Raw genomic sequence first — 24,937 nt, forward strand, 5'->3', positions numbered from 1 at the left:
AAGACCCAATTTTGCCTGGAGTATGTCGGGAATGATAAGATGTTGAAGGAAGATTTCTATCGAATCTTGAATGATAGTTATCAAGAGAAGATAACTGTGAATGTGGTGAAGAGCTTTGACGAGTTGTTCAATATGGCCAAAGGTTTTGAGGCGCTCGTGTTAAGAAAGAGTAGTTTTACTTTTGGAAAGAGGAAGTTCGAGAATTCGAGTCAACCGAGCTTTTCCAACAAAAAGAACAAGAAGGGCTCCGAAAGTGCTAATAGTGTGAAGAAAGGTGGCTCCGGTGGTCATGTAACCACTTGCTATACTTGTGGGCAAAAAGGTTACATCTCTCGTGATTGCCCCAACTCACCTTCCTCACCCAAATTTACTTGTTTCAATTGTGGTAAAGAAGGGCACAAGAGGCCTGAGTGTCCCGAGTTGCGCAATGATAATGTTAAGCGGCTAGAGAAGGTGGTGGGTACGGCTAGGGGTCGAAATTATTTGATGACCAATGATGAAGCCAAGCTATCGAACGAAGTTGTCTCAGGTACCTTCATGGTTAACTCTAATCTAGCAAGGATATTATTTGATAGCGGTGCTAACTTGTCGTTTGTGTCTCCAAGATTTGTGCCTAAGTTGAATAAACCGCTAGCTAAATTAAGTCATCCGGTAGAAGTCGAAATAGCGGATGGTAAAACGGTGCTAGGGGTTGTTGTTTGTAAAAATTGTAATGTTGTGTTTGGTACCGAAAACTTTAAAATTGATCTCATCCCTATGACTTTGGGCGATTTTGATATCGTTGTTGGTATGGATTGGCTCGATCGAAATAGAGCCGATATCGCATGCCATGAAAAATCTATTCGAGTGAAGACCTCAAGTGGGGGAGAGTTAATTATTCACGGTGATAAGCGTAGGAGACTTGTGCCGATATGCACTTTTGCACGGGCATGTCGTTCTTTTGTTAGTGGTGGCATGGCTTTTCTTGCCCATGTTGTTGATACTCGTGATGAGCCACCACCTATACGTGAAATTCCGGTGGTGAGTGAGTTCGAAGATGTTTTTCCGAATGAGTTACCGGGGGTTCCGGAGGAAAGACAAGTAGAATTTCGCATTGAGTTGGTTCCGGGAGCTACTCCCATTGCTAAAACTCCTTATCGTTTAGCGCCAACGAAAATGCAAGAGTTGTTAAATCAAACCCAAGAGTTGCTTGAAAAGGGTTTCATTCGACCGAGTTCCTCGCCATGGGGTGCTCCGGTTTTGTTTGTGAAAAAGAAATATGGAAGTATGCGGATGTGCATCGATTATAGGGAGTTGAATAAAGTGACGATCAAGAATCGTTATCCATTGCCTCGTATTGACGATTTGTTTGATCAACTCCAAGGTGCGACGTATTTTTCTAAGATCGACTTACGGTCCGGCTATCATCAAGTGCAGGTCCGTGAGGAAGACATAGAGAAAATGGCTTTTCGAACGCGTTATGGGCATTTTGAGTTTGTAGTTATGCCTTTTGGTCTTACAAATGCACCGGCGGCATTCATGGATCTTATGAACCGAGTGTGCCAACCTATGTTGGACAAGTCGGTAATTGTGTTCATTGACGACATACTTGTTTATTCTAAGAGTATGAAGGAACATGAACACCATTTGCGTGAAGTGTTGAAGACGTTGCGAAAGGAGAAATTGTATGCTAAGTTCTCCAAATGTGAATTCTGGCTAAGGGGAGTTCAATTCCTTTACCATATTGTGAATCAAGAAGGTATTCAAGTAGATCCGGGGAAGATTGAGACGGTAAAGAGTTGGAGACAACCGAATACGCCTACGAAAATCCGAAGTTTTCTCGGATTGGCCGGTTATTATCGTCGGTTTATCCAAGACTTTTCTAAGATCGCTTCTTCATTGACGAAATTGACGAGAAAGAACGCGAGGTTTGTTTGGGAGAACGAACAAGAAATTGCTTTTCAATTATTAAAGGAGAAGTTGTGTCAAGCTCCGGTGTTGGTGTTGCCGGAAGGTGTGGAAGACATGACGGTTTATTGTGATGCTTCTCTAAATGGGCTCGGGTGTGTTCTTATGCAAAGGGGTAAAGTCATCGCTTATGCCTCTCGACAATTAAAGGAACACGAGACGAGATATCCGACTCACGATCTTGAGTTGGTGGCAGTTGTACATGCGTTGAAAATTTGGCGCCATTACTTGTATGGTGTCAAAAGTAAGATTTATTCGGATCATAAGAGTTTGAAACATCCCTTTAATCAACGAGATTTGAATTATCGTCAACGTAGGTGGATGGATGTGGTAAAAGACTATGATTGTGAGATACTTTATCATCCGGGCAAGGCAAATGTGGTAGCGGATGCGTTAAGTCAAAAGAGTCATCACCCGCATTATGATTGGGATTGTTACGTATGATTATTACTAACGATTTTCTTGAAAAATTTGGTGTGATTCAAATAGAGGCTTATGTTCACAAAAAGCATGCGGAACGAATTGTGGGGCAATCGGAATTCATTATTATGGGTTCGCGTGGGTTGTTGTCTTTTCAAGGAAGAGTGTGGGTGCCTAGGATGGGTGATTATCGACAAGTGCTACTTGATGAAGCACATAAGTCAAAGTATTCCATTCATCCGGGCGTGACGAAAATCTATCATGATTTAAGGAAAGATTATTGGTGGTCGGGCATGAAACGTGATGTTGTGAAGTATGTGGAGCAATGTGTCACGTGTTTGCAAGTTAAGGCCGAGCACCAAAAGCCGTATGGTAAGTTACAACCGTTAGAAATCCCGAAATGGAAATGGGAGCACATTACCATGGATTTCATTACAAAGTTACCTAAAACGGCGAGAACCTAATTTGATTTAATTTGGGTGATTGTTGATCGATTGACGAAAAGTGCTTTGTTTCTTCCCATTCGGGAAGCGATATCGTCAGAGACCTTGGCTAAGTTGTTTATCAAGGAAGTCATCTCTCGACACGGTGTTCCTATATCTATTATTTCGGATCGGGATACCCGTTTTACATCTCAGTTTTGGGATAAATTTCATGAAGATATGGGTACGCAATTAAAATTAAGCACGGCGTATCATCCTCAAACGGACAGTCAAACCGAACGTACAAATCAAACTTTGGAAAATATGTTACGAGCGTGCATTATTGATTTCGGTGGTAGTTGGGATGAGCATTTGCCTTTGGTGGAATTCTCGTACAATAATAGTTATCACACTAGTATCGGGATGCCACCATATGAGATGCTTTATGGGCGTAGGTGTCGAACCCCGATTTGTCGGGGTGAAGTGGGACAAAAGGAGATCGGGAGTACCGATTTGGTTTTAGAGACGAATAGCAAGATCGATACGATTCGAGAGCATTTGAAAAAGGCTCAAGATAGGCAAAAGTCATATGCCGACAAACGTAGATGAACGATCGAATTTCAAGAAGGCGACATGGTGATGCTTAAGGTTTCGCCATGGAAAGGTATTATTCGATTTCGAAAACGGGGAAAGTTAGCTCCTCGGTTTATTGGACCATTTAAAGTTGTAGCTCGTGTTGGTGAAGTCGCGTATCGTTTGGAATTACCCGAAGAGCTTGCGGGGATCCATAATACATTTCATGTTTCCCATCTCCGTAAGTGTCTTACGGATGATTCATCTTGGGTGCCATTAGACGAGATCGAGCTAAACAATAAGTTAGAGTATATTGAGGAGCCGATTGCTATACTCGATAAGAAGGTCAAAAGGTTGAGACATAAAGAGGTAAGGACTTTTAAAGTCCAATGGCATCGTAGTAAAGGTTCCGAGTTTACTTGGGAGCCCGAAGAATTCGTGTTGGTTTATCTTCCTTCTTGTCATGAGGCTTGGATCGCGAGGACATGCTCCGATTCAAGTGGGGGAGAGTTGTAACATCCCGTTTCCCCGTACACGTCTAAAGGTACATACTTAATCATTTGTACATTTATAACTCGTTAGCTTATGCGTAAATGTATGAATATATGTGTATATATATATATATATATATATATATATATATATATATATATATATATATATATATATATATATATATATATATATATATATATATATATATATATATATGTATGTATATATATATATATATATACATATATGGATACTTGACAATGTGTGCATGTATAAGTTTATACATGAGTTTTGATAGCGTTAAGTCTTGTGAGACTATTGTTGAGGGTTAGGCGAATATATGAAGCGGGAATGGAGTGTACAATTAAATAAAATCGAAATTTGTTTAAGTTGGTCGAGCTGTTCAGATACAGCCTTAGGCCGCGCCGCGACAATTGGGTTCGCGCCGCGGCATATCAAACAAATCTGGATCAGAAGTTGGGTTAAAAGGGGTCATTTTTCCTTCGATAAGTCGCGCCGCGACAAATTGGCCGCGCCTCGGCATCTCTGCTGTTCTGACTCCGATTTCTACTCAATTTAAAAGGGTTTTAGGGGTAATTTGGTCTTTTTGCTTGTAGATCAGATTGGGGCATTAAATCACAGCCACTTGTTCATTTAATTCATTTCCTTTTCTATTTTCTTTCATTTTCTCTCCCAAAACTTAAAACTCATTTGAATTAAAAGTGAGATTAGAGAGTGAAGGATTGAGGGTTGATCTTTGGAGCAAGAATTAAAGTTGTTCCTTGTGTCTTTAGCTACACGTTGATAGTCTCGGTAAGTTCTAACTTTATGTTTTAAGTTTTAATTGGTTAATGGCTAGGGTTTTGGTTACTAGAGACTTGTATGACCCATTTGAGGGTAAAATGGGTGAATTTGGGTTATGTTATTGTAATGAAACCCTAATGGCCACAAACTAGGGTTTTGGTCTTGTGATTTGAGGTTGTAAGTGTCAAATGGTATTGCTAGTCACTAATACACTTTTGGATTTATGAAAGAAGTGTTAATGGGTAAGTTTGACTTGATTGTGTGGCTAAGTATTTAAAATGGGTCAAATGGGTACTAGTTGACCTAATTGGGTGAAATGGGTATGAATTACCCTAAGTTATGTTAATTAATGTTAGTAGACTTTAAATCACTAGCCTTACTGATTTAATATGAGTCTTGGCCATTTATGGGCGGTTGTGGTGTAATTGAGTCATTTAATGCAAATTGGGTCATTAAATGCTCAAGTGTAAGTATTGTGGTTAATTCCACTAGTTGTGTGATTGAATGTGTACTTAATGAACTAGGTACATTGCCTTGAAGTTCGGACGTGCATAATCATCATCCTTGTGTCAAGGTGAGTGGAATAAGTATACTTGTACGTATATGATGTGCTATGTGTTGTCCTAGTTAGTGATATATGTGTTGTACACTAACGATTTATGAACGGATATGTGTTGTCTAATTTTAGCAATAAATGTGTTGTACGCTAACGGTTTATTAAATGGATATGTGTTGTCCAAGTTGGTGATATATGTGTTGTACACTAACGATCTTATGAACGGATATGTGTTGTCCAAGGGTTGGTGATATATGTGTTGTGCACTAACGGTTGTTATAAACACCGATGGGAAATTTGAGTACCATTCCTTTTTGCTATTGGTTAACCATGGTTGTGTGAAATTGGTATTAGCATATCTAATATTGAACTATATGCTATTGGTATTGCTAGCTTCTTATAAATTGTGGATAGTAGTTTATGCATGAGGTTTGCATGGTTGTTGTATTGCTAGCTTGTATGCGGTGTTATGTAAGTGTTTGTAAATGAGTAGGTTATATATGAACATCTATAATTATTACACTCACTAAGCATTAGCTTACCCCTCTCGTTGTTTATCTTTTTAGTTGCAGGTGTGGATAAGGGCAAAGGGGTTATCGGGCATTAGGTGGCCTTTGATGATGTTTTGTTGAAGTTTGAAAGTTGGCCTAACGTTTTGGGTAGCTTAGTCCCAAATCATGCTCAAAGTGTCGTTTGGATTATAAACTATCGTTGTAGTGGATCAAACTTGTATTGAACTTAATTAATGGCCTTCGTGCCTTTTGTAAACATTTAAATTGTTGTACGTTTAAATGGAACTTGTGGAACAGTTTACATATTTAATTGGCTCGTAAATGTGTATTAATAAAAAAAAAATTATCGTATGGAATACGGGTTGGGTTGTTTCAAAGCAGTAGCATGCAGTAGTAGTAAGCAGTGACAAGTAAACGAGCAAGTTTTAGATTAGTCCTATTAGCGAATCCTACTCGGCTCAGTCAAGACTCACTAATGCAACCTAATTCCCTACAACCGATGCTCTGATACCAAATGTGACGCCCCGTACAAAACCATCATGTACGAATCGTCAACAACAGGTCCATTACACGGTATAATACTACATGCTATTTTAAAACAAGTTTTGTATTCAAAAAGGATAACATTTTACAAGAGATAACGTGACACAAAGGTCGTTACAAGCCATTATTCAAATAACATAAGTTGTGAATACAAGATAAAAGTTCCATGATTGAGACATCTCTAAGTAATGCAGCGGAAGTCTAACACAGCGAGTCTGAAACAACAAGTCTAAAACACCAAGACAGCAAGTCTAACAGCGAAAGCAACAACGTATAAGCACCTGAGAAATACACGCTTAAAAGTCAACACGAATGTTGGTGAGCTATAGTTTGTATTCAGTAATGTAATGTAGACCACGAGATTTCGTATTTCAAAATAGTATGAAAAGTAAATGCTTATTCGTGGGCACCCGGTAACTAACTTAACGTAATAGTAATACCCCCTAAAAGTACACTTGGCGAGTGTGTATGTCCTTGAAGTATCAAACACCCGTTAAATGCTAGCGCGACTAGCCCGAATGGGGATGTCAAACCCTATGGATCCATATCTAATATTCGCGTTCACCGGTTCAAAAACCAATGATTAAACGTTACCGTGCTAAGGGGAATCTTTGTGCTGTTATATCACCCACACATATATAAAGTTTAAGTACTCGTGTCTAGTATGTAAAACATAAAAAGCGCATGTATTCTCAGTCCCAAAAATAGTAAAGTAAAAAGGGAAGCTATAACTCACAGTGAATAAGCAGTAAAAGTCGATATGAAAAGTATGCAGGTAGTAAGTCGGTCCGAAAGGTCGTCAACCTAATTTAAAGGTCACTAAGTCAGTATATTGTCCCAAAAGGTTTAAAAGTATGTAAGTAAAGTCCTAGTCATCATCATTCGCAAAAGATAAAGTAAGTTTTCAAAAAGAAAAGAGATCAAAACAAGAGGCTGATTTCGGACAGCTGCTACGACCTCTATACAAAAAGAAAAGACATGTGGTTAGTGTCCAAGGCTCTGTATGTGAGTCCTCTAATAGCTCTCCAATTTTCAGAACCTAACTCGTCTTCTTTTGACCATGGCGACAGTTTAAGTGCGAGTAGGTCAGAATTTTTCAGCACGTCTTTACAAAGGCGTAGTGACTTTCGGAAGGCTATATATCCTAAACCATATATCGGATTTAGGCGAGGCCTAAATGAAAATTTATCTACTCGAAACGAACTATCTGAAAATCAATTTTCCAGAAGTCTAGGAGTCTGAACAGACCCCAAAAAACAGCAAACAAGTGCTCCGGTGGGTTTCTTGGTGCTTGATGCTCATCACGGTTCTCATCCTTGATGCGTGTAAGCTTCAAGTGTACAACTCTTTGATGTTTTAGCATCACTTTGACCAAGTTTCAACCATCAACACACAACGAAGAGTAAAATCTATCATTCTACAAGTTTTGAACATCAAGATTGCCTCTTTATTGCATAAATACAATAAAGCTTCAACCTTTGTCCTTTTTACACAAGTTTATGCATCTTCATTTTATGTGATGATGAAGACTTGATCTTTATCATCACAACAAACACAAAAAGGTTCCAAGTAAGTGAGATCTACAATAATAAATTAGATTTCAAGTATTAAGAAAATCCTAAGCTAGAAAGTTTGGATCTTTACAAGATTAATGAGACCATAAGCTAGAAAGCTAAGATCTAATGAAAGTAATGAGACCATAAGCTAAAAAGCTAAGATCTTTAACAAAATAATGAAATCCTAAGCTAGAAAGCTTGGATCTTTAGTGTTCTTGAAGATCCTTAAAGCAAAAGACTAGATCTTCAAGTTACATGAAGATCATAAACACAAGTTTTGATCTTTATAATCAAATAAAGAAATCATAAGCTAGATCTAACAAGTAAATGAAGATTCAAAGCTAGAAAGCTTGAATCTTTCATGTTCTTGAAGGATTCAAACCCAAGTTTGAATCTACAAGATATAACAAGATCAAAAGCTAAAAAGCTAGATCCTTTAAATGATGATGATGATGTCGTGGATATGAAGGGAAGAAGAAGAGAAAGAAAATTTAAAACTTACACTTTTTAGAGTGAGAAAGACTAGAGAGAGAATTAGAGAGTAGGTGTGTGTAATTTGTGAATGAAATCAAGTGTGAAATGTGAGGAATTAGCATGGTATTTATAGGAGGTGATGGGGTGGTATGGTGGTGGTGGCCGTGGGGTTTAGGGGAGACAAGGGGGACAAACTTTTGCTTTTTGGTTAATGGTTGTCTAAAGTTGGTGCTTATCTTGGGATCCCATGCAACAATTGTGATTATGGTTAACAAAAATGCTAGTATGTTCCCTCTAATAAATGGGCATTTGTCTCACATTTATATGGGTCATAAACTTATTAAAATTGGGCTAATTAAATAGTCCATTAGCTAGAGTAGGGTGGGCTTAAGTCCAACAAGGTGGAAAGTCCAACAAGACTAACTAGTGAGCATAAATAAATTACTAAGCATAATTAAGCAACCAAAAGCCCTAGTAATTGTTATTAGAAAATAACAATTAGTATTTCCTAGTCGTAATATTCCAATTACGACCAAAGTTAAACGTGTACCAAAATACATATAGCTCGTTCTCAACGTCAAGTGACACTAACGGTCGTAAAAGCATTTGAGGATCAAGTAAAGTAACTAAGTACTTAATGGCACGTTGTATGGTATAAACGAAGGTAATTAATCATGAAATAAGATCCCAAAATATAATATAGCTCAGTACGCACAAATACGCAGTTTCGCAGAAAGTAACAAGTACAAAAGCAAGTCGAAAAAGTCGGGTCATTACATTAACCTTTTTGCTTCGACAAAAGGTGAAGAAATATGGATACAAGTGATTGTTAACACTTGCGTATTTATGGCAAAATATCTCTCATCACTTGTATGTTTGTCATCATCAAAAAGGGGAAGAATGTTGGTTGAATGTTGGTTAATGGACTAACCGATAATGTTAAGTATGATGTTTAACCAAAGAATATGTTTTGATGATGACACATACATATGCATAAGTAATGATCGACATCTTAACATAAAACACGCAAGGTCACTAATCCATACTTGATCATGCAAATGACCAAGTCAAACAAAACTTAAAGAATGAAAATAAAGGTCAGCAAAGTACAAGGTCAAAGTACGGTCGACCGCATACCCAGCCGTAGAAGCCCAGACTGAATTGCAACAGTTTTGTGAAAACAATTTGCACGGTCGCCACCACGGTCAACCGCAGTGCGACCGCAGTTTTCTCTGTCACCATTTTTGACCAAATTTAGTTTGACTAGTTCCCAACATCTATAATTCATGAAACCTTTCTCAACACGCTTAGAATAGATGCCCTCTCCATACTCAATTGAGTTTTGGTCATAAAAACACTAATCTTGATTAATTACGCTTAATTACATTTTAATGACAAATTAACCATGATTAGGCATAACACCTAAGTGTTAATCAACAACTTGTGATCTTAAAACTTATCTAGATATCCTTAGTATGATCATCAAGTACCAACACACTTAAGCTAATGTCACTAGAAAGTTAATTATAATTAAAGATGACTTAGTGACTAATTAAGGCTAAATGAAGAACAATGCTCTCAAGTGTAACTATTAAAGACTTGTAATCCAAAACACACTTAGATACATTTAGGATGGTCACCAAGTCCCAACTAGAGATTGTTCTTTCCTTGTGCATGTGTTGGACATTAATGTGTGCTTACACATTAATCATGCAATATGTTACATTGCAAGTAAGCTTGCTAAAAGCTTAAACTATAGTGTTGTGCAAATATCTATATGATTGATTTTAGAATAACTATCTCTTGCTATGTGTGAGTATTACTTGCTACTTGCTAATATGTTTAATACTCATCAATTTGTCAACTTGATTAATATGCTTGCTATGAGCTCACTAGTTAGAATACTAGGATTTAAGTAATTAGTCTACTCCAATGAATTAAGTGTAAAATAGTTCATTAAGGAATAATGGTCAATAATCTATTTGGTCTTGTCTAAGTAACACATTGTGATTACTTGTCAAAATATGACTTAACATTAATGTCTTTACATACTCAATGTTTATTTTAGAAAGACATCATTCAATTAATCTTCGCTAAATCTTAAAATGAATATGACTTGTGATTAATTGAAACTAGGAAGTTAATGACATGTTGACTAGTCTTTAGGATTGAACCAAATGCATTAATGAGCCTAACTAATTCTTGACCAAAACTGAGATTACCCAAAATGTCAATCAAGACACTTCTCCAAGAATGTTGGGTTTACCACATTTGGAGTGTTATGTCATTTTCACTCAATAAGACCAAATCTCACACACTTAATTCATGTAGTACTTGTATAGGATATTGGATTTCTTTTGCAGGTGCTAGAGGGAGTAAAGATTCCAAAATGTGGTGTTCAAATCTGAGTCAAACGGCTATACAACGGATACACATTTTTGGACTGGAGCACGCACGGTCGAACCACGGTATACCGTGTCAGCAACCGTGTGATAACGGCTATTTTTTGAATTTCACTATAAAAGTCAAACATTGAAGAGCATTTGAAGTTGACCCTCTTGCATATTTCAAAAGCTTATTTCCAGAGATCACAAGAGCTCAAATTACTACTCAAATGTGATCAAGCAAGAGAAGATTCTATGATCTTATAAATATAGAATTTGGTTGTTGTAAACTTACTAATTTAAAATCATTTATCTTGTGAGTTTACTTAGTGTAATGTATGTCCTAGTATTGTCTTAGGATCATCATTGCAAAGTGTATAAGTCTTGTAAACTTCAATTAGTAGAAGCATTGGCTAGCTTAGTGATCTACTTCCTTAAAGGGACTTAGGAAGTTGATTAATCTTATTTGGAGATTAATACTTGTCCAAGGTGAAGAAAAGTTGATCTAAGCTGGAGTTGATCTTTCAAAGGGATAGAAAGATTAGGTTTGTTGTCTACCAAAGAAGTTGAAAACTTGTAAATCGGATCTCCACCGGGTTTAGAGAAAAGTGCTTAGTGAAGCAAGAAATCCCGATTAGTGTAATCGGGGAGTGGATTAAGGTGGATTAGCTAACATCCACCCGAACCACTATAAATCCTTGTATTTATGTTCTTTACATTACTTTATTCATCATTTTGAACATATACACCACAGACATCAAGTTTGGGTTGAATTGGTTGATCATAGTTAATCGAATTTGGCGATCAATCGAAAAAGTGTTAAAAACGTATCAAGTAACTATTCACCCCCTCTAGTTATTTACAGGATACAATAGTATATATAAAAAAGGAGAAATCAATTCCTTCCCATGCGGTTCCATCTCCAAGTTAGGAAAAATTCAATCTTTTTTTCGTTTTGGGTTTCAATTTTAGGATTTCTTGATTTTTTGCTTACCTTGATTGTGTTGTGCGTTTCAGAAGGAAATGATGGGTGACGATGAATACGGGAATAATTTTGATCTTTTTTTTTCAATCTATGTATAACTTTTTTTAATTCTAATTGTTTTGCTATTGCTGATTTTTTGATTCTGAATTGTAATTTTGTGTTTTAATAGTTATTTTGAATTTTGAATGAGCTAAGATGGGTGAAGTATTTAATGGTTTTGTACAGTAGTGCTTATTCAAACTGGATCTATCGATTGGATGGCACTTCCTTTTTGCTTGCCATTGTTAGTTATAACACTAATTGAACACATCGTCTATAATGATTTGTATCACCAACTGGTATTGGTTATTAAACTTTGAATATAACAGCTCATGCATCGATATAGTTTATTAAAAGTTACGATTGTGATTCGTTGCATATCATTTTCACATATATTGAATAAAAATTCGATTAACAGCTCTTAAATCGTTATTTCTTTCTCTCTTTCTATTCTTGATTAATTCAGTGTAGATTAACAGAGCGAATCTCTTGCCATTGCTAGTGATATCACAGCCAAAGTGATTAGGTCAGCCAATGCAGAGGTACTTATTATACATAGATGACTGATGGAGAGAAGTCATGCTAATGGGTTTTACTCAGACCATTCACAGTGGTGACGGGTGATGGGGGCGTGATGGAGTGTTTTTGTGGGGTATAGTACTGATTTGGCAAAGGTGATGGCGTGATGGCGTGATGGAGTTTGTAGTGGTGGGCGTGATGGTTATGTGATGAGTTAATTTTAATTTAATTTTTCATTTTATTATTATTATTATTATTATTATTATTATTATTATTATTATTATTATTATTATTGTTGATTAAAATTGTTATATTTATTATTATTATTACAAATATAAATATAAATCACTAATTTTTTTTAAACGGCACTTTTATTATCACAAATTCACGGTTACAATTTTTTAAAACTTAAGATTAAACACAATAACAACGATAATAAAACTAAACAACGATAATACAACAAAACATTTAGAAATCATTGAGATCAGGAGAATCGGACGAATAGAATTTGCCATCCGTGTCGTACTGTGGCCTGGACGGCACGTAGTCCTCCTCATCAGACACAATGTTTTCGCTCTCATCCCTATATACAACTTGATGAATCCAAGATTAACCAAATATAATGAAAATAAAAATCACACCATTTATTAAAATTCAAGATTACACAATTTATTATATACCTATATCTAAAAGGCAAAGTCCAAATGAATAGTGCTATTCTCTTTTCTACTTTTCGCAAACTTAACCCTCCAACTTTTATTAAAATACCAATCGCACCCCCACTTTATACTCTTATTAAAATACAAATCGCACCCCCACTTTATACATACATTTTTCCCCAAATTTCACAAACTTAACCCCCTAACTTTTATTAAAATACAAATCGAACCCCCATTTTACTAACTTTTTTTTTTACTAATATTCAATTTTCACAAACTTAACCCCCTAACTTTTATTAAAATAGAAATCGAACTCCCACTTTATACGTATATTTTTTTCAAATTTCACAAACTTAACCCCCTAATTTTTATTAAAATACAAATCGAACCCCCACTTTACTAACTTTTTTTTTTAATAAAACCCGAACGCTAAAAGAAGCAACTTTCACAAAAGGAACACCCCTTCAATGTTAGATGTCGAAAAAAATTCTTTTTTACAAAATAGATCAAGACTTTTTTTTTTAACTCGCATTCAAAACGGAGCCCCCGGCGCGAAGCGAGGGCTCCACAACTAGTGTATATCTAAAAGCAAAGGCCAAATGAATAGTACTACTTCTTTTTCCACTTTTCGCAAACTTAATCCCACAACTTTTATTACAATACAAATCGCACCCCCACTTTATACTCTTATTAAAATACAAATCGCACCCCCACTTTATACGTATATTTTTCCCTAAATTTCACAAACTTAACCCCCTAACTTTTATTAAAATACAAATCGAACCCCCACTTTACTAATTTTTTTTTTTACTAATATTCAATTCAATCTATATCTAAAACTAAAAGGCAAAGGCAAATGAACAGTAATATTCATTTTTCACTTTTTCGCAAACTTAACCCTCCAACTTTTATTAAAATACAAATCGCACCCCCACTTTATACTCTTATTAAAATACAAATCACACCCCCACTTTATACGTATATTTTTTCCCAAATTTCACAAACTTAACCCCCTAACTTTTATTAAAATACAAATCGAACCCCCACTTTACTAATTTTTTTTTTATACTAATATTCAATTTTCACAAACTTAACCCCTAACTTTTATTAAAATAGAAATCGAACTCCCACTTTATACGTATATTTTTTTCAAATTTCACAAACTTAACCCCCTAACTTTTATTAAAATACAAATCGCACCCCCACTTTACTAACTTTTTTTTTTTTTTTAAATAAAACCCGAACGCTAAAAGAAGTAACTTTCACAAAAGGAACAACCCTTCAATGTTAGATGTCGAAAAAAATTCTTTTTTACAAAATAGATCAAGACTTTTTTTTAACTCGCATTCAAAACGGAGCCCCCGGCGCGAAGCGAGGGCTCCACAACTAGTTATATATATAAGGGTAATAAGGGTAATAATAAAGGGGATGATTCTAACACACCCTTTTTGATCCTCACACACCTATTTTAACCTTTTACTCTTCTAATAATACTACATTTCTTTAAATTGGTGTGTGAGGATCAAAAAATTGTGTGTGAGAATCATCCCCCGATAATAAATGTGCAGCTTTGATTTTTTAAAAATCCCAATTACTAAAATATTCATTAGTTTCACTCATCTCTCTTACAAGCACTATGTCCCTCAAAATTAATCATTTTCACTCCTAAAAAATAACCCTAATTGTTTCCTACTGACGATGTCGGCCTTACACGTTTGCTATTTCGACTCACCCTACTGTTGTACACCAACCATAACCGTCGTCTTTCTCCCACATTGTCGTTAATAGTGATCATCATGTCTCTCATACACAGCCGCTATCTGCTTCTTTTTCGGACGACGGTCCTACACTAACCATCCTTCTATTTTTTTACGGTTTTACTCAGATCTGTGATGTTGCTAGTCGTAGGCGTCGGTGTCAGCTTTTTTCGCCGACCTGTTCTAGTTATAATTCAAAATACAACAATTTATTAAACATAATACATAATGAAAATTAAGCGTTTAAACTTCTAAAGTTCGATGGAAGGGCCCAGATGTGTTCAGCGAGATCATTTCGAAGTTGGTCGTGAATGTTTCTATCTCTTATTTCTTGTTCTCTTACTTCACGACTTCTAGATCGATTCCTTACATAGTTAGGATTAGCTTCATCAGTCCTAAGTAATTCTTCCTCTAACCATGAAATGTTGAAGCCATTATCCTCGACTATCATGTTGTGCAAGAGCACACAACAATACAATATCCGCCTCAACTTGTTGACGGTGTGTGGTCGTCCAGCCATTTGTAAAATATGGAATCTACCTTGAAGAATACCGAATGTTCTTTCGACATCTTTACGTGCACTTTCTTGAAATCTTTTAAATTTTGCACGTGGCTCGTCGGTTGGGGTCGAATATGCCTTCATCAATGTTGACCAATCTGGATAAATACCGTCCGCTAAATAATAACCATTTGTGTATTCATTTCCATTACAGTAAATGGAGCAAATGGTGCATTTCCATTCTTAATGTCATCAAACAACGAAGATTGATTCAAAACATTAACATCGTTGTCTGTACCTGCGGTACCGAAGAATGCATGCCAAATCCATGTATCATATGAAGCAACTGCTTCAAAAACTATGGTCGGATGATCTTGATGGCCACTAGTATATTGCCCTTTCCAAGCATTTGGATAATTCTTCCATTTCCTATGCACGCAATCAATGCTTCCAAGCATTCCCTTAAACCCATGTTTTTCTTCTTGCGCGCTATACAAACGAGCTATATCGCTACTCGTTGGTTTCCTCAAATATTCATCAACATATAGTTCTAACACACATTTACAAAAGCTATTGAGACAGAGAATTGATGTACCTTCAGCCATTTGTAAATATTCGTCAAACATGTCCGCTGTTGTACCGTAAGCCAATTGACGAATCGCGGATGTACATTTCTGTATCGTAGTAAAACCTTGTCGACCAATAGCATCATTTTTTTTGTTTAAAATATTCAAAATGAAGTGGTAATGGATCGACATCGTAATTGATTATATCATTCACGATACGCTTAAATAATCTACTACTCATTCTAAAACGTCTCTTAAATCTAGTTTCAGGATAAACTTGATTATCTTAGAAATAGTGTTTGTATAGATCGACATTTTTTTGTACTTTGTTTGCAGCCTCTTCTGCTGCAGCCTCTTCTGCGTCTAATTCTTCGGCCAATTCTCGTAAAATCATCAAATCATCTTCATCATCCGAATCTCATAAATCAAAAAGTTTAAACAAAGCTTTTGTCATTGAATTTTTTGTTAAGTGTATAAAGTGATATATTGATAAAATTGTGTGAATAATTAAAATGGGAAGAGTGGATATATATATATATATATAAAGAAAAAAAGAAAAGAAAAAAAAACCCGTATTATTCAAACGGCTATATAGCCATTACATCCACGTGTCAGACTCCCATTCGATGTTCGCGTTTTCTTCTCTGGTGATGGAATCATGCGCCGAGCAAAAAATCACTCCATCACGCCGCACAGGGGCGCGATGGAGGCGGGATCAAGGCAAACACGGTTCGATCACGCTGCGATGTAAATGGTCTTAGAGGTTGTGGACCCAAAGGTTGATTGTTGGTTCCACCGACTACACAAAACTGATTTAGTAGGTACAAGCTTATGGTTCACTCTTCGATAATTTATACTATCGGGCAATATCCATATCCATAGACTCCATATTATTTCAAGCTTAAAAGATGAATACTACATTATACAGTATTTTATAATGAATTTATATATTTATATATATATATAAATCGTGGTAAATGGTGTCAAACTATGATTGGTTGACACCATCTGTGAATAGTAATTTTTTTTTTTTCAAAACATGATTCCCCAAACCACTAACCTAATACCATCAGGATCTCCTGACCCGCTCCACCAACCCGACCCGCATATCCGCTACTGTAGCTACAGTACCTTTTTTATTTATTTTTATTTTTCGAAACCAACCCGCAACGATAGCGCGGGCCAAAAAACTAGTTAGTATTCATAATTTATGTTGCATATTTGGTTGCAAATGGTGGGGAAATAATAAAAGAATTTACGAAAATTACTCCATTAAAACAATTACAACGAAGCAAACCAACAGTTAGGACCATTTGCAACCACCAAAGGAGGTTTTTTTATTTTTTTATTTTTTTAATAGCGATTGGAATCACACGAGGGGGACTTTAACAACCCGTTGCGATCATCTCCCGTTTCGACTATGCCGATGCAGTGATAAACCCCGCCCCCATCGGTGCCCGGGAGAAAACCTTGAAACCGATCCAAGGGCACGACCAAGTAAAACTCCCCTCCCCTTTACCGATCCAATGTGCTATGGGTGGATACTTCATGACATGGATGAAATTGTATTTTTAATATGTAGCCAACGAGGGTCGAACTTCTTATGATCATCAACTTATATGCTCTTCTCAGGTGAGTTAATTCATTATTTTGCTAAATGGATATTGCACGACAACGATTATAAATGAACATTTTTAACGTTACATAGTCAATAGGAAGTTAAAGCTATGAATTTTAAAAAAGATGTAGATAGTTTGCTTAATGTTAATGTAGATTTTGGTGTATTGTTTTTGTATGTTAATTAAAAAGACCTATAATCCTTTTTCTTTTGTACCTATGCCAGTGAAGAACATATGTAACATATGGCCAACATATTCAATGGGATTTTGGGTTAATTAGGTGATTTTCTAATAAGTTAGCCTCGTATTTATCTATAACTAGTGATAATTAGGTGTGTTTATCATGGTCTATAAATACAAGTGAATTCGAAGTTTTCTAAGGGGATAGAAAACAATTTAAACTACCAATTTCTTTTTAGTTGTATTCATCCATTAAAGCACCCATTCATGAGTAAATGGGTCTTTGTTGTATTCGTCCGTTAAAACACCCATTCAGAAGTAAATGGGTCTAAATTAGATACCTTCAATATACCCTTTTTTCGACAAGAAATATATTAATTCAGATGGATAGACTTTATATATGAATGCATATGCTTAGTGTGACTCATTAGAGGAATGTAAATATTACTAGTGAAATGACCCGTGGAATCACGGGTTTGTATAAACAAAACAGTTTAATAATATGTTTTAGGTATTAAGTGAATGTAAATGCTAAAGTCATTTAGTTTAATAACCCGTGAAAGCACGAATTCCGACTAAAAAACTTCTCGTTGCTTTTAAAAACATATTAACGTACTTAACTAAATCAGAATAAAATAACTACATTTATTCTCCCACCACCCTCTATCAATTTTCATCATAATTACTATTTTTGTTGTCATAAAAGCATACACTACATCTTTTATTAAGACATGTATTTTGCATATAAATGTCATTAATCTCGTAAAGAGAACTCATACTTGAATAATAATAATAATAATAATAATAATAATAATAATAATAATAATAATAATAATAATAATAATAATAATAATAATAATAATAATAATATAATTATTATGGGATATTATGTAAAAGATTTTATAATTTGTTTTAAAGTTTGTACATATGGTCATAGAGTGTTTTATCATAAAGTTGTACATCATGCTTCAAATATTATAAATATGGTAATGATGGTGTTTTACCATAAAGTTGTACATAAATATCTCAAATATTATACATATGATCGTTGAGTGTTTTTCATAAGGTTGTACATAATGCTTCAAATATTTTACATATGGTCATGAAAGTGTTTTACCATAAAGTTGTACATAATGCCTCAAATATTGTACGTATGGTCATGAAGGTGTTTTATCATAAGATTGTACTTTATGTTTCATATATTAATTAACTTGTTAATATTTTTATTAAATACAATTAATTATTTTAATGACATTACTATGGGAGTTTAAAATTTTTCTCATTACTTTTTTTTTTTTAACTTGGATATCATTATTTATGAGTTCATCATTATAAAGATTTATTGGATACTATATATAGATTTCAACATCAAACTAAATAAATTTAGGAATATTTACATATGTTTATCTTCATTACTTTGTACAAAGTTAAGCATTATATGTTTCATTCGATGATACTATTCTCAGAAATTAAAGAGTTACTAAATGACATAACAAAACTAAATATTCAAACTTTATTCACTCGAGTGATAAAAATAACTAAATATTTAAGATATTTTTAATCAAATAAAATATAAAAAAGAAACATTTTTATATAATATTTACATCGAATAGAAGAGATTCAAACATGTAGCTTTAATAAAAAAAATATTGAATTGATGATTTGTGTGAAGAAGATGATTTAAGTTAATATTATAGGTAAGATTTGAGAACATGTTAAAAATAAGATATTTTTTTCAAAAGAATTATGAAAAATTAATAATTTAATGAAACAAATGGTGTATTTTTTATATAGTTTGATAAAACATTATAATTGGACGATTTGTGTATCCTTAATCCTTATTTGCCCTTTTTATTAAAATAAAGTACGTTCGTTTTTCTTTGTTCTTATTAAATGAACTATTAATGGCATGAATTAATTTTTTGGTAACTTTCTAATCACCATCAAAGTCGTATTTTATTTTTCCCTTTTTTGCATTTTTTTCATTTTTAATAATGTAATTATTAGTGATTTTATTAATTTGGAAAAAATATTTATTGTAAATAAAATATTTATGACATCATCTTATAGCTTAATATAATGACATGTGTCCAGCCTATTATATAAGGTGACATCATCAAGTTAGAGTTTTAATAGATATCTATATCTATATATAACTAAATATTGACTCCCACCTCCATTAATTAGTTTATTAACTCCATGAATTTAACTTTTTTTTACCCATCTTCACCACTTAACTCCATGGTAATTCAATTATATTAAAAAAAATCTATAATACAGGTGGTAAAAGTCACTCGGTAATTGTCAAATTATTTATAATATTAATCAATTTTTTTTATCTATATACAAGTACATCTATATTACTTCCGGAAGTCATTAAAGGTATTTGTACTTAGGTTTGTTTTTTAAAAATCAAAATCAATTGTCATAATCTATCACTGTATAACCGCCACGTTCATCTCCTACCTTCAATGACGTGTGCCGACGCCGGTAAATGGGCTCGCAACCTACATGCAATCGGCCGCCGGGTCTCCTCCTCTAAGGATGCAATTGTAGGTTACATTCCCTTCAATTCCGGTGACGGTCCGTTCGCCTTCCTCATAGATCTGACCCGCCATTATTAATTCCGGTAATTAATACGATTCTGTTTGTAGAATTAAATTTTGATTCGTAACTCCCTTAAATTAAGTTGGGAATTTGTTATGAAAGCCCTTTCAAATGCCTTTTCAATTATGATTTTCAGGTCTGATGCTGTTCATCGTGTTCCATCTAGGCCTATAAATTGTTATCATATATAGTAGTATTATCCCTTATCAAGCACAATCCATATTGCATTATTATACATTATTAAGCACAACCCATCTTCAAATGGCACTACCTACTGAAAACTCCATTGCCCAGGCCGTTCAGCGCACTTATGTTTACCTTGATGAATTGCAGGTAGGTCAGGACGCGGTCGTTAAGGTCATGATCTGTAGGACATGGGATACGCACACAGTCTACGGCAAATATCTCAGCACTGATTTTATAGCTTCTGATGAGAAGGTGCATTTTCCCAGTTACATTGTTTATTATTTTGTATATAATCATATTTATCTATATGTATAGAATAGTTATCCTCTGGCTGTTATCTCCATGTCCCCATGTATTTGTGTTGGTTAATTTTCAAAAGCACCATATACTACATTTATACAGGCTGGTGCTGTCCATTAGTAGTGTTTCATTTTTTGCCCGCTATATAATACATCAAACATGTTTTCATATATGTGTGTCTATATATATATATATATATATATATATATATATATATATATATATATATATATATATATATATATATATATGTATATATATATATGTATGTATATATATGTATATGTATGTATATATATATATATGTATATATATATATATGTATATATATATATATATGTGTATATATATATATATATTTGGGTAGGTTTCTTTGTTTATAAATACATATATGTGTGCACATATACATCAGAAGTAGATGATTATTTTAAGATACAATTGCCTGCCATTACATGTTTCACAATTCTTCCTGTTTCTAACAGTTTGTGGTTGTTGCCTATAAAAAAATATGTATTAGACAAACGCAGCTGCTAGAGTAGGTCTATCTTTATTTTGTCTTTATTTTGAAAAATGTGTCACTCTAGGCCCTCATTTTATATGTATAATGCTGACATGTATCCCATGTTGTTTAGGGGAATGTTGTTCAGTTGACTGCCAAAAACACTGTGGCCCATTGTTTTATTCCAAGGCTCAAAGAGGGCTCAGTGTATTTGTTAAAGAATTTTGAAGTGATTCCGAATAGAGACACTTACCGTATACTGAAGGACAACAAGTTCCTTATTCAGTTGCAGGGATCCACCTTTCTCGGGAGACAAGCAATCGAAGGTTTATCCGGGTTCATCCGCCATCCTTTCAAGTGCATTGCATTTGACGCCTTGGAACCTACCGAGGGAAAATACTTGATTGGTATGCCTTTTAAAGTTTCCTCACCTACTTCTGTTAAAAGTTTACTCCACAGATAGTAGACCCTAACTTATCAAATTTGACATAGATGCTGTTGGATGTGTTCTTAATGTGGGCTCACCCCAGACCCCTAAACAGGGCACCAGCGCTCTAGAATTCGAGCTTGCAAACGAACGGTACTTAACACATGCAGCTGGCTATTTGATTACTAAACATACTACTTACATATTATTCCCTAATTTGATGTTACCCCTTCTTTGGGTTTGCAGGGGTCAGCGAGTAAGGGTCACATTGTGGGGAAACCTTGGGAGTTCTTTCCTGCAGAAGAAGCCACCGTCACCCGGCCAATATTGCATCATTTTGAGCTCCGTTTCCGTGAAACAAAACCACTACGGTATTCTCCACTTCTAAGTCCATTCCTCGATGTACTATTACATTGCAAATACTCATCCATTGCCGGCCTACCTCTGCAGGTACTAAGGCACTCTCAAGCACATCGTCCACTATGATTCTAGATGACGCCGAAATACCAACCCTCACTGATTTCATCAACAAAATAAGGTTTATGTCGGTTCATTACGTAGCATAAACAAATCTAAAAATGCTACTAAACACAAGAAAATATTTTGTTCAGCGGAGTCCAGCTATGTGATGATGAGGAAGAACCACTTGCCGGGCGCCATTACCCGCCCCCCAAAGAGGGCACGCTTGCTGATCTCCTCGCGCTAGCCCGGAAAGGGAAACACAATTCCGTAAGCTTACCTACAAACGCCGTCTCCCCTTTTGTTATCAGCCACTTTTGTTTACCCACATATAATATAAGCAAGTTGACTTCTTAAATTGAAGGATGACGTTTTCAAGTGTAAAGTTGAACTCATGAATATTCGCATGAAGAACGGGTGGCATTACACCACTTGCAGTATTTGTCAGGCGAAAAAGGGCATAACGCGGCAGTTTGGTGGCTATTGGTGTGAATCATGCGCCAAGCTTGTCCCTGAGCCAATTACACGGTATTTAATATCTAAACCTATCCTCCTATCAACAACTCGAGCAACGCTTTCCCGCTGGTTAATTATTCAATGGTAAACGTTACATTCGGCTTCATGTAACATTTCCAGGTTCAGGGTACAATGCGAAGTCCGCGATGCGACTGCGGAAACTGTTATTGTTTTCTTCGATGAAACTGCTGAACAGTTGACTCAGACTACAGCACCATGTTTGATGGCTGAACAAGACGAAGTAAGAGCCTGCTTTTTCGCCTCTTATTTTTCTTTGTTACTAACCCCATCTTATTTTTGCATAAACATAGGAAACCCGCACAACCGTGTTACCAAATGCACTCGCAAATCTATTGGGCACCACACAGGTTGTATTGATAAAGACATGCTCCCATTATGAGCATGGGACGTTTGAAAGTTTCAATTGCATTAAGGTTTACTTGGATGAGCCGGTACCCGAAACCCTACCTACTTTGGATGTTACAGAGGATACCATACCTGCAGTTGCTGAATCCGTTGCTGAATCGAGCACTCCACTTCATTCAACCTCAAAGGGGGTTAAGCGTGAAATCGATGTGCCTACTCCACCCAAGGATTCGGAGCGTCCAAGCCGTCGAAGGTAACCAACTACTTAATTTGGTTATGCACACCCATACACACATCTACAGCCACACGTCAAAAATTGTGCATGTGCTTTCCCAGTGTCGGTCTCAGTGTTATACTAATCATTGTATTGACCTACAGGTTTATTGTAACGTCTGATTCGGAAGACGAGCATCCCCCCAAAACAGCAACCGGTGAAGATAAGGAGGTCCAGAAAAATGAATAAAAAGGGAGATGCACCCCTAAAATAAATGACTCCACAAACAGAGTTATAATTTGATGCTTTTACGTTTGTAAGCACAATTTCATTTTCCGTTATGTTCTTGGCGTGTTTCGCCTGCAACAAATAACATTATCCCCCCTGGTTTTGAATGTTTTCAATAAAGTTTGTATTGGTACAATTTTCCATTATGTTTGTGATGTTGTTTTTTATCTCTTTGCATTATGGTTACCTTTGTGTATCGCACGCTCATTGTTCAGTTGCCCAACTACTAATAATAAGTACCTATCTCTTTAGAATGCGAACGTGTATCCATGCATTGTACACATATTGATTTCACCATATATGGCATTTGTTCGTTTGCGGTTATTCTGATCCCGTTATCAACTCAAGGCCCTTATATAGCTGTGTATGCTCAGCTAGCTAATAAAGGCCGAAGTAAATATCAGATGTGAATCGAAACCAACTGGTTTTTATCCATGTATGCATGTTTTATAGGATTGGTTTGTTTGCGTTGGATTTAGCCATGTTTGTTTTGAACATGGTTAACTTAAATATATAAATGGCCGTGTCGAGGCAACGACCCACATAACCTGACCACACGGCATTCTCATACTTCAGTTTATGATGGGCTGAACCTTTAGGGTTTCGTGTAGCACATACATCGGCGCCACACTTGACAGATCACATGATCTCTCAGATTATTAAAGAGCTAAATCTCCACTTCTCCAGCTACCAATGGCTTACATTGCCCTATTCTTCCAAGGTATGCCCTCCAACCTATATATTCAGTTAACTCGGGGCTATTTTCTAAATCTATATATATAATTCCTGAAGTGATTAAATGTATTTGTATAATTCCTAAATGTATATGTATAATATTTTTACAAAGCAGCTGGCTAATTGTGGTTTCTATGCTTACAGTTACTTTACACAACTGGACGTGGGAAGATAATATGATGCCTCATGGTCCCCTTTTCCAACCCTTGGCATCCTTTTCACCCTTTGCATTAATAACCTCCCCTCCTATTAAATGTGAAAAGGAAAATGAAAGACCATATGGAAAGGAGAAGTCTCTACTCATATTTAATTCTCACTATATATAAGTCTAAGTTTGCAGAAGTATCACCCAATATCTCACATGGCAGGCAACCAATTTAGATCCTCCCACACACACATGACTTCAGGTACGATATACATTCCTCAAAAGGTTTAATCAATTTTCTCGCATTTGATACATATGAATTCATCATTTGTTGTTTCATTGTGATTATCAGGCTCTAGAACCCGTCTAACACACTCAGGATTTGCTAATTGCTCACTATCGATTTACTCATCGGAAACCAGAACAGGAGTAGGAAAAGCATAACCGTATTGCGTTCTCAAATTAACTGAACCATTCATTCTAGAATCAGGTTACTTCTAAACATTGTAAAAATATATTTTGATGGCATATAATATGGCTCTGGTCAGCCACCATTGCTTTCAAATTAACCATTTCCCGCGCAGGGAACCCCATAGCCACCGAAGAGCTCCTATCCTTCTCCAACATTCTAGACCATTCTATCAATATAGTATCCATCAGCACGCCTAAGCATGGTCACGTACAGA

The 24,937-nt window shown here is 35.5% G+C and overlaps 2 protein-coding genes across 2 annotated transcripts; one reads left to right on the forward strand and one right to left on the reverse strand.

Annotated features, from left to right (window-relative positions):
- Window positions 1-14,880: 14,880 nt before the first annotated feature.
- LOC139843177 (uncharacterized) lies at window positions 14,881-20,127 on the reverse strand. The gene is made up of 5 exons (XM_071833246.1): window positions 20,025-20,127; window positions 16,036-16,127; window positions 15,740-15,818; window positions 15,443-15,694; window positions 14,881-15,386 (listed from the first exon to the last, which is right to left on the reverse strand). Exons 1-5 carry the CDS (start codon window positions 20,125-20,127, stop codon window positions 14,881-14,883), a joined length of 1,032 nt encoding a protein of 343 aa, XP_071689347.1.
- A 250-nt stretch (window positions 20,128-20,377) lies between these two features.
- Window positions 20,378-23,332, forward strand: LOC139843183 (replication protein A 70 kDa DNA-binding subunit B-like). Its single transcript, XM_071833251.1, has 10 exons — window positions 20,378-20,554; window positions 21,235-21,508; window positions 21,594-21,681; window positions 21,775-21,899; window positions 21,979-22,066; window positions 22,140-22,257; window positions 22,352-22,515; window positions 22,624-22,744; window positions 22,815-23,122; window positions 23,248-23,332. The coding sequence occupies exons 1-10, from the start codon at window positions 20,378-20,380 to the stop codon at window positions 23,330-23,332; spliced, it is 1,548 nt and encodes a 515-aa protein (XP_071689352.1).
- Window positions 23,333-24,937: the final 1,605 nt, after the last annotated feature.

This window comes from Rutidosis leptorrhynchoides, chromosome 1, assembly GCF_046630445.1.
Source record: "Rutidosis leptorrhynchoides isolate AG116_Rl617_1_P2 chromosome 1, CSIRO_AGI_Rlap_v1, whole genome shotgun sequence".
Lineage (NCBI taxonomy): Eukaryota > Viridiplantae > Streptophyta > Magnoliopsida > Asterales > Asteraceae > Rutidosis > Rutidosis leptorrhynchoides.